The following is a 16,613-nucleotide window of genomic DNA, read 5'->3' as shown; positions in this document are numbered from 1 at the left end:
CGATAAGCGGAATTGCGTTCCATTAATTAAATTCCAATTGAGACAACGTATTTATTACTGGCGATCACGGGCGGAAAAATCGCAAAATGCATCGACGAGCCGCTGACACGGTTCAACGGTCCTCCGTTGCGAAACCACTTACCCGCGTAATTTTGCGTAAACGGATTTAGCGATTCGTTCCGCGTGCAACGTTTTCAATTTGCAATCTAATTCGTGCGTTACGAGCACACGCGACAACTCGACGAACGACACACACACGCACACACTCGTAATATCCACGCTTTCCCTAATTACCTTTCTCTACTTTTGTCGGCAATATTTAAGTACGTTCCTTATATTAAAACTCGGAGTATTGCGTTTTTTATTGCAAAAAAAAAATCGTAAAATTTGCCCTCTTCTCGGTCTTCATAGTGGTGACAACACGTCGACGTCACGCACAGTGTTAAGATTCGATTTTATAACACCCTGATGGCTGTACCTCATCTTTTGTTTATTTCAGTGTCCACACCACCTTTCCACTCTTCATCTATTTCAGTGGCTACTAAACTGTGACCCCAACGGGGTCGCGAAAAGTGTTTCTGAGTTAGTTTTAGTTGAAGATTCTTTGTACTTATTTATTTTAAAATGGCTAGATTGCCATATTCTATTAATGATCTAACACTGATTTTTCATAAATGAAAAAAGAAAACGCTGGTTACCCAGACGCAGACACGACCATCGCGTACCTTAATTAAGGTACACGTGTGCACGATCCATCAACCAGAATAGTAGTGCCGCAGCGGCAAGGAACTTAAACCTTCATCAAAGATCTGCCACCCTGAAAAATTGGGTTGAAATCCACGGGGGACAATTCCGGTCATCCCCTTGTATGGTCGACTATGTCGGTTGCTTCATTACTAAATAGAACACGAGCGATTTAATAAGTCTCCACTATCGTCACCGTAGTCGTCAGCCCAACGACGAGGATCCTCGATCCGTCGCCCGGCGTCACAGCGATTATCGCGGCTGCTAATCGATGCCGGTGCCGTACGCGTCTCCGGGCGCATAAATCAAAACTTGGCGCGGTTGTAAAGGCACCGCGTGATGGCCCGTTTCTCGGTAGAGAACGAGAAAAGGGCAGGAAAGGCAGAAGGTCGTAGCGCGGGGTTCGTAGCACGGTTCTCGTGCGAGGGTGTACGGATCGTGTCAACGATACCGTGGATTTACGACGGTCACCGAGCGAATCCATTTGTTTCATCTGCATCTGCTTAGCACGCTAATGCTGCCTTCCACTGTGTACGAGCGGGCTCGTTCCGTGCCGTTCGACCGGGAACAGCTTCAAGATTAAGGTGGACCGTCCCCGGGACCGAGAAAAAGCATCGCTAACGGAAAGGGCGACTGTATAATTTCGCAGTCGGCCAGTTTCCTTTTGCAACCAGTTGAATCCGGGACTCCAGCTGTACTGTGCCCGGCAGCGCGATGGAAAGCCCGGAAGCGTGCACTCTCAGCTTCTCCGTTTGGGGGAAACGAACGCTCGGGAAGAGGGTTCTGGTTCGAAGGAAGGAATAAGCTGTTAGGAGGACTGCAGCAGTATTAATTCCCCTTTACCTTTATTAGAATTGTTTTACAGCGGTCTTACTAACGCGACGTGCTTCCTTGTTCTGCTAACGAGTGATTAGTAGCTCGTGTCCCACTCTCCAATGAGTACTCGCACGCGTGTACGGTGTATGCATGCTCTGGCTTGCTCTGAAGAGATAACAGAGGTGCTTGAAGAATTTTACTGTGTAGGTAATGGGTTACTGAAGAAAATATTGAATTTGTAGGAGGTTGTTCGACCTTTTGGCGTGGTTCTAAGCTTCCAACGAATGAAAGGCTTGGTTGGTTGGAATTTAGCTCGGCGTAATGTTGAAATTGTGATGGCGATATGGAAATGAATGGTGGCAACATCGTGTGCTGAGAAGGTTTGATGTTTTTTGAGATCTGAATGTTTAGGGTATATTTAACCACTTTGCGTACAATCTACGGTAGATTCTGATATGTAGGTTTTGAAAGCGAAAGTCAGGTTTACTTGGTTCCTATATTGTGTTGTAAAAAGTTTTATTAAATTATAGTCCGCGATCGTTAGTTCCATGCGTAGGCTTCGCAAAAAGGGGGAACTGTAGATAACCGAGACCTAACCCAGTTAATCGGGGTGGCGATTGGATTTTGCATCCGTTTGTGTAACAATTATGCTAATACGCCGATAGTAAAGTACTTTTATTATTGCAATCTCCTATCTAAATTGTACCTTCGATAGGCTTTTTTGTTGACTAGAGTTAGATAACCGTATACGGAGCTCGAACAAATGGATCAAGTGGATCGAAACAGAAAACAGCGACTAAGAATGTTCGCCGTGCGTTTAGAAAAGGAAAATGATCGGGGTACATGTTTAGTATGTGTATTTACTAAACATCTCACTCTAATTTCTTCGATACCGCAACAACTACTTAGTACAAAAGATACAACTCATAAACGGTGTGTTCAGATTCGAACTTCCCAAAGTGAAAGTTTGTGTATTAAGGGGGGAGACCACTGTACAAAATCGGAGGAGTCGATTTTTTATTTTTCACATTTTCTGAAAGACATATGTTTCAAGAACGCTTTCGCCAAATTTCACGAAGAAATTCGTAAAATTGACGGAGGTATAGCATTTTCCGTGAAGCGGTGTCAAGCGCGCGACTGAACCGAGCGGAACTTTGAACGCGTTTTTCTCGGGACGACATTTTTTTAACCGCGTCGACAGTATGCAGAGAAAACTATACACCCAATTGACATGAGTACTTATTGTACGAAAAATCAGTTTCTTTTAATTAACGGCCTGCTTCTACTTTTTTTTATTAACATCTTTACCCCAAAACATGATTTTTTTCAGTGGTTCGCCATTTTGTTATCTTTTGCGATATTGACATCTTTTGATCGTCACGTAATAGACGTAGGCTTCTAGTTTCTAAATATTTTTCTTCTTTTGAATTCAGATTAACCATATGGCTAAGGCACTGTCAACGCCACAGGAACGCTTTTGCCGCAGCGCACATTTTGACGAAGAGTATACCAGAAATGGATTTATGAATTTGGTTGAAAAAAATTTCTTTTACCCTTCAATATGTATATATTAACTATACCAAGCAATACATTAATTTACTTGCGTTGTTTGGTTAAAAAAAAATCCGAATACACCCTAACTTTTCAGACCATTACAGTGGTCTCCCCCCTTAAAATTCTGAGATAGTAGGAAATAAGATGGTCACCGCAATAAACATACAAACTGTTGACTATTCAACATCACTGTAAGAACACGTGTTCGTCAGAATATACCCAACAGAATTACCAAGAATATCCTATTTTATTGCAATATTTCAAATTTGTAGCATTTATGCAAGCTTCTATCACTTACGGCGCCTCACCCCGAACGCGGCCGCGATCGCCAATATCAGCATCCCCCTCGATCCACCTTCCCAATTAGTTATCTGAATTATCTGAAGCTCTACACCTGATGTCCCATCGGAATTCGATAGAGCGCCAGAAGGCCGATTGCGTATCTAATTGTGAGAAAGGAAACGGAAAGAAATGATTACGTGGTGGCCGCTGGCAGGTTGGGAATCTCACCGAGGGATAGCCTGGTTAATATACCTACGTGGCCGCGGGTAATGAACGCGTGTTAACCAGTTCGTTATCGGTGAAACGGTGCCCACCTTCTTCTCGCATGCGAACCCGAGCAGATTTGCTTCGAGCTGGCTGAAGAAACGACAACGACGGTCGAGGACGACGACGACGCCGACGACGAAGACGAAGATGAGAAACACGAGGAGAAAGAGGGGGAAGAGAGATCGAGACGGTAGAAGAAGAGAGAAGCAAACGGGTAGGATTAAGAGGATGAAAGGGAAAGGCGAGCACACCGGGATAGGCCTGGTTTTATCGCGCGATGCTCGGGGTAATCGTCGCCCCGCAAGAAGTTATGATTCCACCATTTCCAGCTATCGGCGATTTTCTGCAGAACTTACGCCGCCGAGCGCCGTGACTAAGGACGCTTTCCGTCCACGGGGATCGTTCTCCGGCCGTGGAACGACCGCGCGGAATTTATTCCGCGTCTATGGGGCACCGTACGCGATGTTCCGTCCAGCTCATTGGTGGATTCGTCGCAGACGTGATTGTGTTCAAGATTCAGCTGACGAGGGTACATCGGGCCTCGGGTGTATCGGCGGGCTAGCACTCTTCTTAGTGGAATCCTTTTTCACCGTCCTTTTAGCGTGCCTGTTGGACGCTATCGCGGAGGTATTGGGACTGGGATTACTGCCAACCAATATACGGGGTGTCTAAGGGACTTGGGGATGAATTTCAAGAGATCTCAACGGAGAAGTTAAATTTAATTAGGATAAGGCTTATAAGTCGAGTGCTAGCGAACATGCAATTGCGTCAAAGTCAACGTGGCGTGCTTCCTTGATCTGCTAACGACTGATTAGCGGCTCGTGTCCTAGTTCTGCCATGCTCTGTGTCGCTTTGGAGATGTAACGGACTTGTTCGAAGAATTAGAGTTTATAGAATCGGTTGCCATGGTTACCGTGGAGCAGAAGAAATATGCAAAATTTCACTAGGACCAGGTTGAAACGCACGAAGCTTGGATCTAACACACGGAATACCAGTAGGATGTTACAGTGCCCTACTCTAAGTCACCGACCTCGGTCCTCCACAATACCAAGCAATCAACACCTGGTGCAGTAAAAGGAAAAGCGTATCGCGCCATCGACCCCCTAATTGCTCCAATTCAAAGTATCCCGAGGAAGCTGAACGGTACCTTAAACATCTCCAATCGCAATCTCGGAACACCGGCACGAACCGAATGGGCCTTTGTTGGCGTCGTTTCGCGCGCGGCTCCGCCACCTTGTAAAAAGTCTAACAAGCGAGCGACGCGGCGCAGAATTACGACGAGCGTTATTGTTACTGGCCCTATTTTTCCTCACTTGCCGCGTCATTCCGCCTCTCGTTAACACCCTCCCGTTAGCACTCTCTCTTGTTAACGTCCGCGGCGTACGAGCGCGTCCACGCTGGCGTGGCCTAATGCAATGCAAATTCAACAGCCATCATTGAGATATCATATCGGCCCGCGTGGCCTCTACGTACTACCTAAGGCCTGGACGTGGCTGAGAATTAACAGTGTTGTTTATGACCGCAATAATATACGAATGAACGCGCAATCGCGTTACTCTCCGCTGCCATCCACGGCCAGATGCTGTTCCTAGTTTCCTCACGGCGTGACTTTGTTACCACGGCTCCACCTTGACCCGGCACGTTGCACGGATGCGCCGCTCGAAAAGAAATCGGAGAACGCTTATTAAGCTCGCCCTATCGAGGAGACTTCTGCTCCCACTGCTTTCCAATTACACACTGCTTTCGATGTACACCCAGCTCATTGGATTCTCGCTTGTCCAACACGTACGCACAACGGCGAAGTGTTTACGTCACACGGTTGATGTTCGTTTCGGTAACTCTTCTACAACAGAGGACGTGGTTTAGGCGGTAGCCTATGGCGTGATTTTGGTTTAAGCTATAATCACGGAATACTGTAAAAGTGTTCGCGAAATGGATGCCAACTATGCGAAGTGCTAGGCTATTGGCTGCTGTGAATATGCGTTGGAGCGTATAGAATCGAGTGAGCTGAGTGGACTTGGCGTGAACAGCTGTGGAGTTTATAAGAATCACCTAAAGTTAGGATGATAGATAGGATGTTTGCCATCTAGGGAAAATCCTGGAGGTTAGGATCGCAGAGTGGGAGGGTGGAAAAGTGGATATGAAGAATAGCAGTCGGGATGGATGTTCTTCAGCATCGTATTTCAAAAGTAGCGTGTAGGTGTGGACGCTTGGGAAATGCGCGGGAAAATCGAAACTATTTCTGGTAGTTTGGTGGGGAGTAGTTATACTGGAAAAGTGGGGATCGTGGATCTAGGGGAACGCACAAGGTTGATAGTTTCTGGACTGATAAAAGGAATATTGCTATTTGGGAACTTGGAATATTTCCTTGGAATCCAAACGCTGGAGTGTAGGAGGATAGTTACAGACCTGTAATTTTTCTTCAAAATTATCAATGGCATGGTGTGCGATCCACACGTAATCGGGTTACTTAATTTTAATGTCCCTAGTAGGCCTACCAGACATGCGGACCCCTTACACAGGATCTGCAACCTGACCAATTTGCTTAGGAACGAGATTGATCTCTTCCGTGGATCTCTTTCAGCATTTAAAGCCAGCGTATTCAGAGCGACATCAACGAGAGGGTATATAGTGACCTAACTCAGGTTTAGTATTTTATATTTTTTATATTCTGTTACTTTTTAGCTTTAGTTTTGTTTTGTTTTCTTATGTTCTGTTTTGTTGTAACGCGGTGTCTATACTCTGCGTCTCTTACACCTTCTTCTGGCAATAATGGCTCTTACCCGTTCGTAAATAAATAAATAAATAGATAAGTAAATATTTGAGAAGCTAGAGCCTACGATTCGTACTTTTGTTTATACATCGTGTAGTGAAACTATCAAGTGAAAAGGTAGCGTAGTTTTTCACGATTAGAAAGTTGAAATTGCATCTTCGTAATACAGGTTACGAAACACAGTTAATTTCAATTACTAAATGACTCACAGTTAGTGTCCATAAAGTTACGTAAAAGGTAAATGCATTGTAATTAGAGGAGCAAAAAGGATACTATAAAATTACAGTTATTATGAAACATCGTTAAACGAACGAAATATGTTTCATAGGATATTTCATAGAAAATCTATGAAGTATCTGTGAAGACAATCAATATAATATTCACTACGATTGAATCACTTTCAACATATGCTTTTAACGTCACTTCTTCAAACCTAATATCCGCTGTATTCCCTCAACGTTAGTCGTTGTTTTAGGAGCACATTATCATTCCATCGATTAGACATTTCCCCCCTGACTCCTGCGATCGTTACGGCGTAAACGAATATATATCTCTTCCCCTTGTAATTACTTGGCGTGCAGCGAATAATTTTGCATAAACTCCCATTTTTCGCTCGCATAGTTCAATTTATTCCGCATTCCTTCTTTATCGAGCTCCTCGACCGCCGAATATCGCGCTCGACTACTAGCACCACATGAAAGCTACGATAATTATCGTCAAATCGAGCGCCCGATAAAATTAACAAGACCAAACGGGTTTCGGATCAATATCGTGGATCAGAATCAAGATCGGTGGCGATTTAAGCCTACAAAATCCCCGATGATCTCTATCGAAGCCTGATTGCAACAAGATTACAGTACTTTCTGGTCGAACCCTTGGCCGTCGTTTTATCGTTAGCTGCTACTCGCTATTAATACTGGCTAATCTCTTGGTACCAGTTTCTTCGCCAAGAAATTAATTTCCTTCATCGTCTTGTACCCTTTCACTCCTAACACTAAAATGAAGATCGAGATTTCAACGTTCCGAGGTCGTGCCAGCATCTCCTTTTACATCTACGGGGGAAATTATCGCTCCCATTAAATCACGTATTACGCTTCGACAAAAACATTTCAATTACACCTTCACCTCGGACGCTAAAAGGAGCGCGAGGGGCCGTTTGTTCGATTCACTTACGTACTCGGGTCAGGCGTCAGGTCGACGTTAAGGGTGAAATGAAATAACAACCCCTGTCACGATCCCCGTATAAAATGGCGCAGGAAGACCCAGCGAGATTCACTAGGAGATATCCTAATTGCGGGATATGAGCCAGTAAGCAGATAACGCGGACACTGACGCGGGCACGACCGACGGAATACGACCCTGCACCAGAGGCCCGCCCCTCGAACGTCTTAATAACAATAATTAGTTCTCACCCTGTCGAACCGTTGCGCCGTGAGTGGGTTCTGTGCGTCCCTTAACAGCTCCCATGAAAGGTAATGCCATCGGAAATGCTTTCTCGTTGTCGTACCACTGGTCTCTGTTGTGATTGGCCGTTAATTAATTTCACCGGAGGAAATGCTTTTCTGTTTCTTACAGCAGATGAATGGGAATTTCAGTTGTGACTTGGTGCGTTATATAAGCGTAGGTATTATTTATATCAGTAGATTCATTATGATTTGAGACAGTGGGCAGGGTAGATTACTTTTCGGTTTTGATTTGAAGGACGGGTGGTAAAATGATGTTTCGGCATAATAAGGGCATTATTGGATACTCGATTATCATTAAAAAAATCGAAGAGTTGCTTAATATTTTGTGGACTCATATTTAATTCTTAAGGTGTATTCAATTAAAATTTTTTTAAATTTAAGGTGCACGCTGCTGTATGGTTGATTACCGTTATCGATTTTATGTGCTATTGCATTTCGCCTGTTCTCTTCATAAGCTTATCTTTGCAAGTAGATATATGATCCAAGGTTTTAATGGCTGCTTATCGTATTGCACGGAATTGAATCAATTAACGCGAACAGAAAACTCGTTTAACGCATCCGATGCTACAGTAGGAATAGTAACAGCGAAATAAGAAGCTGTTGCAACGCAACGTACGTATCACTATTTTAATTGCCAAGCAATTACAACGTTATTGCTTAGTAATTAGTGAGTAATTCCAATATCGCGCTGTGGTTCCTTCTTTTCCTCTACCTTCGATAGAAAATCATTTTAGACTTGATAACCTTGCTGTTTGACTCTCCCGTAGAAACATTCTGGATGGGTAAATGTTGTTTAAGGCACGAATTATCGCATTATAACTGTAAAATAATCGTAGATGTTTAACTGCACGTCATTATAGTACGCGCCCTACTGGAATACGTCTCGTTGCAAAAATATCGAGATATTTTAATTGCAGGTGCAATCGAAACGTACACGCCTAGCGTGATGCGGAATTTCTTGCAGCAGACATTATTGCGATGTAATTGCAAGATGCATAGGTGCTGCCTTCCAATTAGTTAACTCTTTACCCTCTTAATTCTCAATTTAATTTATTTCTTCCTTTTTTATTGCTTATGCCTTTTACAAAAATAAAAAACAAAACTAATCCTTCCTACCACACAAATCAATGTTCTTTGTGTTTTCTCGACACATGGTAATCTAGATTTTTTTACAAAAACTGTGATGAAATTTCAATCAAAAAAACTATTGGAATATATTCTATAGGCCTTAAAATTGACCCATGATTTTTTTCATAACGATTGGATTTTTCAGATAAGAATGACAGTCGATCAAAAATTGTTCTAGGTGTGAGCCACCCAGGTATGTCAAAGTTGATCGAAAAAAGAGGTGTGTCAGTGAAGGGTTAAAAACGAATACATACGTATTTTGTTGGGGTGACACTGTAGTTTTATGCATATTATATCCCTCAATATCGGAATAGTGTAAATAAACTTACCTGTCTTTCAAATATCATCAGCACTGTAACTTGGTCTAAAAACTCTCAGACTCGCATAAAGTCTTAAGTGTTTCTTATAATTTAAATATGGATTTGTGTCAATGGTCAATGCAAGATCACCAACAAGCGCATCCAATTCTTTTGTATCAATGACACACAGTGTCCTCTGTTGCGTCAGTCTTAACATATCAACACTGGCCGGACTCTCCCGGTGGTCGAACTATACCGGACTTACCCTATAAATCACTTCGGCTCGGGACCAACATATCCATAGTTCTGAAACCGGTTCCGCGGTTCCTAACCCTGACTTCACCTATGCCTAACCCAGACACTTACACCCTTTCGTCTTCCATCGTCTAGGAACCCGCATGCTTAACCTGGCTGAGCGAGACATAAAGGATTCACGGGGCTCAGTGACCCGGCCATAATTCACCGAACTCGAGAGACGACAGTCCGCAAACCCTGTTCTACAATTAGAGCACCGCTACGGCACAGTTTAACCCTGCTTTGTTAACCAGTTCCCTCGTGAGCTGAATATCTATTCGTACGGGTCGAACTGTGCAAAAGTCGTCTGTTGAAGTTATTCAGGATGAACCATGTTCTTGACTTCGTAGCCAATCTACTTAGTTATGGATGGGTCTGCTCCACTTTGTATGCATTCTGCGTTGCAACTTGGGGTGGCGGTTGAAATGATCTTTCTATTATGTTAGTGGAAGTTGTTCTTAATTGGTTCTTAACCCTTCGTGGTCACACCTTCTTATAATCCCGAGTTGGCCACACGGGGTTCACTGTACCCCAGCGTCATTTTTTCAGTTACCATTTTCGTATTTTTGAATCTTTTAACTTTTCAGTGATAATTGTACGTTCGTAATTCTTATACAATCATGGTCTAATAGTCTTTTTCTAGAAATGTAAATTTTGATATCATACAATTTGTAGTTGAAAATCAGCGATTTTCCACGGTTGTGGTAAAAAAGCGATTTTTAAATTTGTTATATTTTTTTTTTCTTGTGATAAATCCACTTTGGAAGTCGTAAAGACACGACATTTTAACTCGAAAATTATTCTTGGGGTACAATACACCCCGTGTGACCACGAAGGGTTAATTTCAGAAACCTCTATTCCTCAATATTTTATCCAGATTTTGTGATAGTTTGCGCGGGGGTGGAAATAATTTTTATTTTCTATTGTGTTAGTGAAGGATTTGCATTGGTTCCTAATTTTAGAAATCTCGTATTCCTCAATATTTTATCTAGATTTCCTGACAGCGCGAAAAATTGTGTATATACCTCTGTCGTCGGTGGTAATATCTCATCAAGTCACTGCAACTTCAACCCGTCAAATTTATAAGTTACCCCATAACCTCGAAAAGAGAAAAAATTCAAACAAAAAAAAAACAAATGGAGAAGGAGACGAAGGTTGTGAAATGTGGATTATTCCTTCTAGACGTTTACGTGTCGGAATTGATACTGAACAAAGAAACTTACGCTGACACCGGTGGAGCGCCGTTGGTTGCGAAAGTTGTCTTCATCGATTTTCCAGCCCTGGAAGTCTCCGAACGCGATCGATTTCATAAAAATGATGTAAATGATATCTGGGTGTACGAATTCAACGGTGGACAGACGTGTCAATTTTCAATACCGTGCCTGGAGTTAGTCAAGCGGATGAAGAGGGTTCCACTGCGCATTGGTATTTTCAGGGATGACGACCATTATCCTATCTGTTGCGTTCGCACGCATCTCAGCGGTTGCGTTTGTGATTTAGTAAGAACAAATTCTTCCTGTTGCTTAATTAACAGTGGTGTTGGTTTTGTAAAAATTCAGGTTCCAGAGCCTGAATAGTAACTAATAGCGAATTCGGTAACTCGCACTGACTCTGCACTGGTGCCGAACGATGACTTGGATTGGTTGATTCTTATAGAGCTATCTTCCTTTCTACCAGAAACAACCAATCCAAGTCATTTTCTGGTACCACTGCAGAGTCAGTGCGAGGTACCGAATTCGCTATAAATAGTAACGTGAAAATGAAACGATAGGTCAGTGTTTACTGAAAAATATAATTCTGCTCTTTGAATTTTTTTGCGGAATACCTATCTACTGTAGAGAACGAAGGGATTTTGGGAATCATTTGACAAAGAGTACGTCTTCTTTGAAATTTAATATTGCTTTATTATTCTCGCTTGGTGTTAAATTATTCAACAATTTGAGAGCACATTTTGATGAATTTATAAGTAATCAATTATTCTCTTTTTCTGAAGCCTAGGAATTCTTGATTCTTACACTAATGTTTGTAATCCTGTTCTTATATTGATGTAATAGAGTTGTGTTAAGATAACTGTATTATTCTTATAGAGTACGCTGATGGTGGAGGACCCAAAACCTTTTACGTTTAGAGGACCGTTTGAGTTGACTGATCCTGGGAATAGTTTTGCTGGACAATTGGGTGTTGATATTACCATTACGAATATGGGAAGGTACTATGAAAAAGAATTCGGCTGAAGAATTCATTATAAATTTCATCACACAATAAAGAATACACACAAAATATATATTACTATCATCAATGCATAGAGCAAAAAATTAAAAATTTGACGTGACACTGTGGCCGCAACGCAACCACTAATTCGTTATAAAATACATGGGACTATTTTTATGGTCACGGTTATTAACAGCATTAATATCATCATTACTACCGTCGTTTAGATGTCTAATGACGAATTATGCTCTCACGACCAACTGCTTTCTCTTCAAAACCGTCGAGGGAATGGAGTACAAATGCAATTTCGTAGAGGAATCGGGCATGTTGCACGGATCATTGGGAAATAATTTAGCAAACACCGGGAATCCCACGGTGAAGCTGGATACCGTTCCACCGGCCAGCTTGATCAGAGATATCGCTGGAATTTCTCCAGCGGCTGAACATCTTGCTCGCGGAACCCCACCGCCTAAACCGCCACGCGAACCCTTGTTTGATCCATCCATGGTTAGGCGACGTAGGGGAAGGGGCAGGAAGGGCAAGAGGAAATGAATGAAACTGAAACTGAATTGATGAACTTATGACACTGAATCACTACACGAGGTGTCCAGTGAATCGTGGTACAACCGATCAAGAGCTGATACCTAATGAAAGAAGGAGGCAAACGAAACTCCTGTAAAAGTTTCTATGGCGTCAGGAAGAAATGTTAGAGGACAAAGTAATAATAAACTTTTCGGAGCAATTAGCATCAGAGAATTAACAGTCCTCCACCTGGGATATGAATAGAGGAATATAAAAATTTGTAAGAAAGTTGCTTACAAATGGCACCTGGGCCTTGTGTTACTATGGAATTAAATTCTGCTCAGAAATCAAATCTAATCTTGCTAGTACCTACTATAATTTTTAATGCTTCCTAATATCCCAATGTTTATGCTAAGTAATTACTTCTACATTTCTGAATACCTCTTAACGATTCCTGTACAGATAGAAGAGTATGGGATTTACGGGCCCCAAATCGCACCCACGGCGGAGCATTTAAAATGATTTCTCTCAGCGAGCGTGTTAACTGCACACGAAGCCACAATTGCATAATTATTAATAGTTTTTGCTGTGTTCGAGGGAAGCACCTCTTTATTGCAAGATCGCTTTCAGCGACAACTGAACCTTTCCCCGTGTTCGACCATTAGAATGCGTTTCGGAAATCGTTCCACGAGCCGCCTTCCAGGCAGGCATATCCTAGAGTTAAGAACATTACGTTCTCATAAATCAGCCTCGATTCGATTCGGCATAAATCATAATCGTGTCGTCGGGCGTATGCAGACATCTTTGCCCTATAGCAAAGAGCTCCGTGAGAAAGATCCTCCACGACGCTCAGTCGCTCTCTCTTCTCATGATATGCCGTTAACTGCTTTTCATCCTAAGCCGACGCGTTTCTTTCGATCGATCCTCGTTTCCGTCTTCGTCGCTTCTTACGAGATCCCACGAGTAACGTCGTTCATCAAACATAATTTCTTCAGGATCAACGCTTAAGATTAGTCTCAATCGTTCACCTCTTAATTCTCGTAACGTTACTTCGTCCATGTCCCCTTTAGCGTTTACTCGCACGATTCAACTCCGACAAAACTAAAATATTCTCGCAAAATAATTACAATAAATGAAAAAACGTACCATATTTCTGCTAACATCATTTACCAAAGTACCTTCTACATACTTTACTGTGCATTTCAAGCTACTCGGCGTATACATCACGAGGGTGGCTCTTATTTACTCTCGGTGAATTTTTTTTTAAAAAGTCGATTTTATATAATAATGGTCCAAGTCATGAATGTTTCCTGAAAATTTGGGACCGAAATTCGCAAAAATATCGAAGATGTAGACATTAGAAGTGAAGTGTGCGCATTGGTGACAGAGACCTAACAGCATTAACCTTTGGGGTTGAACACCAAAACTACATATTTCTTTTAATCTTCATAAATAAGAAATGTTCGAAATGCATTTAAATTTTCAAAATTTAAAAAAAAAATCGAAAATGAAACCTTGCCTCTTTTATGCAATAAAATGCAATAAAAAATGCGCGCTGACAAAAATCTGAGTAATAGATTTGAAGTAAATCGGTTGAATAGTTTTTGAGCGATCGTGGGTAACATATTTGAAAATCATGATTTCGAGAAAAAAGCATTTGATTACCTAACTTCTGACGTCTATATTTTCAATATTTCGACGAATTTCGGTCCCAAATATTCGAGAAACATTCATGACATATTAAACACTAAAAATATGCAAAACAATCGATCTTTTTGGCATATCTCGATAGGTATATGCTCCCTCCCCTAAAATGTTTAAAAAGTAGTCCTGGAAAATAAAAATTACATTTTTTCGCTTTCATAAATAAAAAGTGTTCGAAAAAGATTTACAAACTCTCAAAGTTTGAATAAAAAAATCTTTTTTTGTGTTCAGTTTTTCGGATTTTTTTCGAAACCCCTTTGTCGCACGAGAAAAAGTAATGGAACATAAAAGATTCTTCTGGTTTGGATCTACAACTTTTGATTGACATATTTTTTTATGTAATCAATAACTTGGAGGATAATTATATAAAACTGACTTTGTAAGCTGTTAAATAATTATTTACACGTTCAAGGGCCCAGGGGAGCCTTTCCCCCTTATTCGATCGGACTCAAACTTTACACGGATTTTTTTTTACTATTTGAAACTATTCCGAAGGGGGGGGGGGGTGCCGCGAAGAAAATTCCAATTCAACAGTCGAAGATAAGAGCCCCCCTAATACATCACCCATATCGAAATTCTTCATTTCGTAAAACTGTTAATGCCTAATATTTAATCGACTCGCCTTGCTTTTATTTTTAGTGTTCATTTTCTTCTCTCTTTCACTACCTGTATATTATTGTAAACCAACGACTATATCAACCCGTAAATAAATAAATAATACTAAACATTTGACCGATAACCATTCTCTCCCCTTTAAATCGTTTTTCGCAGCTACCCTAATACACTCACACGTGACTACCAGCGTTGCAGGTTCCAAACGAAAAACAGAACGAAGAACTCGTCTTTCGTAAGCGAGAACGTCACTGAAGTAGCTCATCTATCGTTCCGTGAACAACGCGAGCTACCGGTGCTCGCCGCTTATTATTTATTTCGCAGAGTGGGAGGGGCGAGCGAGTTTCTAAAGCGCCTCGCGTGCATCGATTTTACTTGGTCGTGCGGATACCGGTATCCCGTAACGACTTCCTGCCGCTGCCCGTAGCTGCAACCACCTGTATACAGGGTGTGCCGGCCAGCAAAACCCGCGCACCTCGCGACGACAAGGAGCTTTTTGTCTGGCTCGAGCGGGCCATGGAGGCGGGGGTCGGCGATGAAACGCCACGCTCCGGCCAAGGTGGCGACCTCGCGCGAGAACGGAGCTGGCAAGTGGCGAGAACGTTTAATTGCTGCGCGTGGTCGAATTTTACGAGGCACCGCGGTGAAATCTATTTCCACGGTGGTTAATTGATTACTCGCGTGATACGCCAAACACGTACGACACGCGGAAATGAATTATTAATGGGACGCGTGACCGGGACAACCGAGCGTTCCTCGCGGGGTGAGAAGGAAGTGCGCGAAAGGATTACAGCGGGGAACGCGGTAATCAAATTTTAGCGCTCTTCGTTCCTTTTATTGGTGTTTCGTTTGGATAGCAAGGGCGATTCATAAGAGGAATTTGTTTATTTAGTTGTGATTGTGTAACGGTATTTTACAAGTTAGAATATTTAGAATAACTTCTAATTGCTACTGGATGTACGAGTTAGGGGCTACGGTTTGGGATTTGGGGGAGGTTTGTGACTGTCTCCGGTGGCGAGACGGTTGCCGGTGGGACAGAGAAGGGATGCGATTGCCGACGTCGGTTGGCCGGGTTCGGCCAATGAACAAAATCGTATAAACAAGTACTAACGTTTATTGAAGTCCAGGTGTTTGTTTACATGGGTCCCGGTGATCGCGTCCAGTCGCGGTGGCGGAGCTATGGTGCTGGTGTTTCTCAGCGGCGCACAGTGGTTCGAGTATACTACATGCTAGCTGGACAAAATTTATTTTTTCGCGGTATTGGGTTTATATGGGGTTCAAATTGTATCACAGTTTATTATTTCACCAAAAATATCAATAAAATAAAAATATGACTAATTCGATAAAGGAAAAAGAACAAAACGACAGTACACATTGTACTTTAACTATATATTTAACATATTGTACTATAATTATCAGTTATAACATTATGATTATTCCTGTAATTTCTGAGCTTTCTATGGAACTTTAAAAAAAAAATCGAGCCACAGTTGACTCATCTAACATAAAATGGCTATTAAAACAGTATTTTACTATATGTTCCACGTCGTTCCACGCAACAAGGGTTGAATGTACGGAAAGTAGAGACTTTCTAGTTTTTTTTTAATCACATGATCGATCTGCAAAAATTTGCAAAACTATATTTTGTGAATTTTTTTCGAGTATAACGCTCGGCAGGAGGGATAGCACAGACTTTTAGTCGACTAAGGAAAAAGATGAAGTCTCTTTATTTGAAAAGTTATTTCAATCACTTTTTATTCAAATAATGCCCATCTCTGGTGTATTCGCGTAACGGTTGAAGGAAGGACATTATTCATCAAAGTTCAGACTTTCAGAGTGCTACTTTACACCATTATAACCACATATTTAACACTTACAATTATTGAAACAAATGTCCTCAAGTAAACCTGATTTGACACTTTAGATTAAGCTACTCCTACT

General features: G+C 41.8%; 1 protein-coding gene across 1 annotated transcript; it reads left to right on the top strand.

Moving 5' to 3' along the window:
• The first annotated feature begins 10,445 nt into the window (after positions 1 to 10,445).
• LOC143368610 (uncharacterized) lies at positions 10,446 to 13,326 on the top strand. Its single transcript, XM_076811520.1, has 3 exons — positions 10,446 to 11,122; positions 11,711 to 11,832; positions 12,062 to 13,326. The coding sequence occupies exons 1-3, from the start codon at positions 10,760 to 10,762 to the stop codon at positions 12,384 to 12,386; spliced, it is 810 nt and encodes a 269-aa protein (XP_076667635.1). The 5' UTR covers positions 10,446 to 10,759; the 3' UTR covers positions 12,387 to 13,326.
• Positions 13,327 to 16,613: the final 3,287 nt, after the last annotated feature.

This window comes from Andrena cerasifolii, chromosome 1 (genome assembly GCF_050908995.1).
Source record: "Andrena cerasifolii isolate SP2316 chromosome 1, iyAndCera1_principal, whole genome shotgun sequence".
Lineage (NCBI taxonomy): Eukaryota > Metazoa > Arthropoda > Insecta > Hymenoptera > Andrenidae > Andrena > Andrena cerasifolii.
Note: the sequence above shows the minus strand (reverse complement) of the source record. Positions and strands in the feature narration are given on the sequence as shown.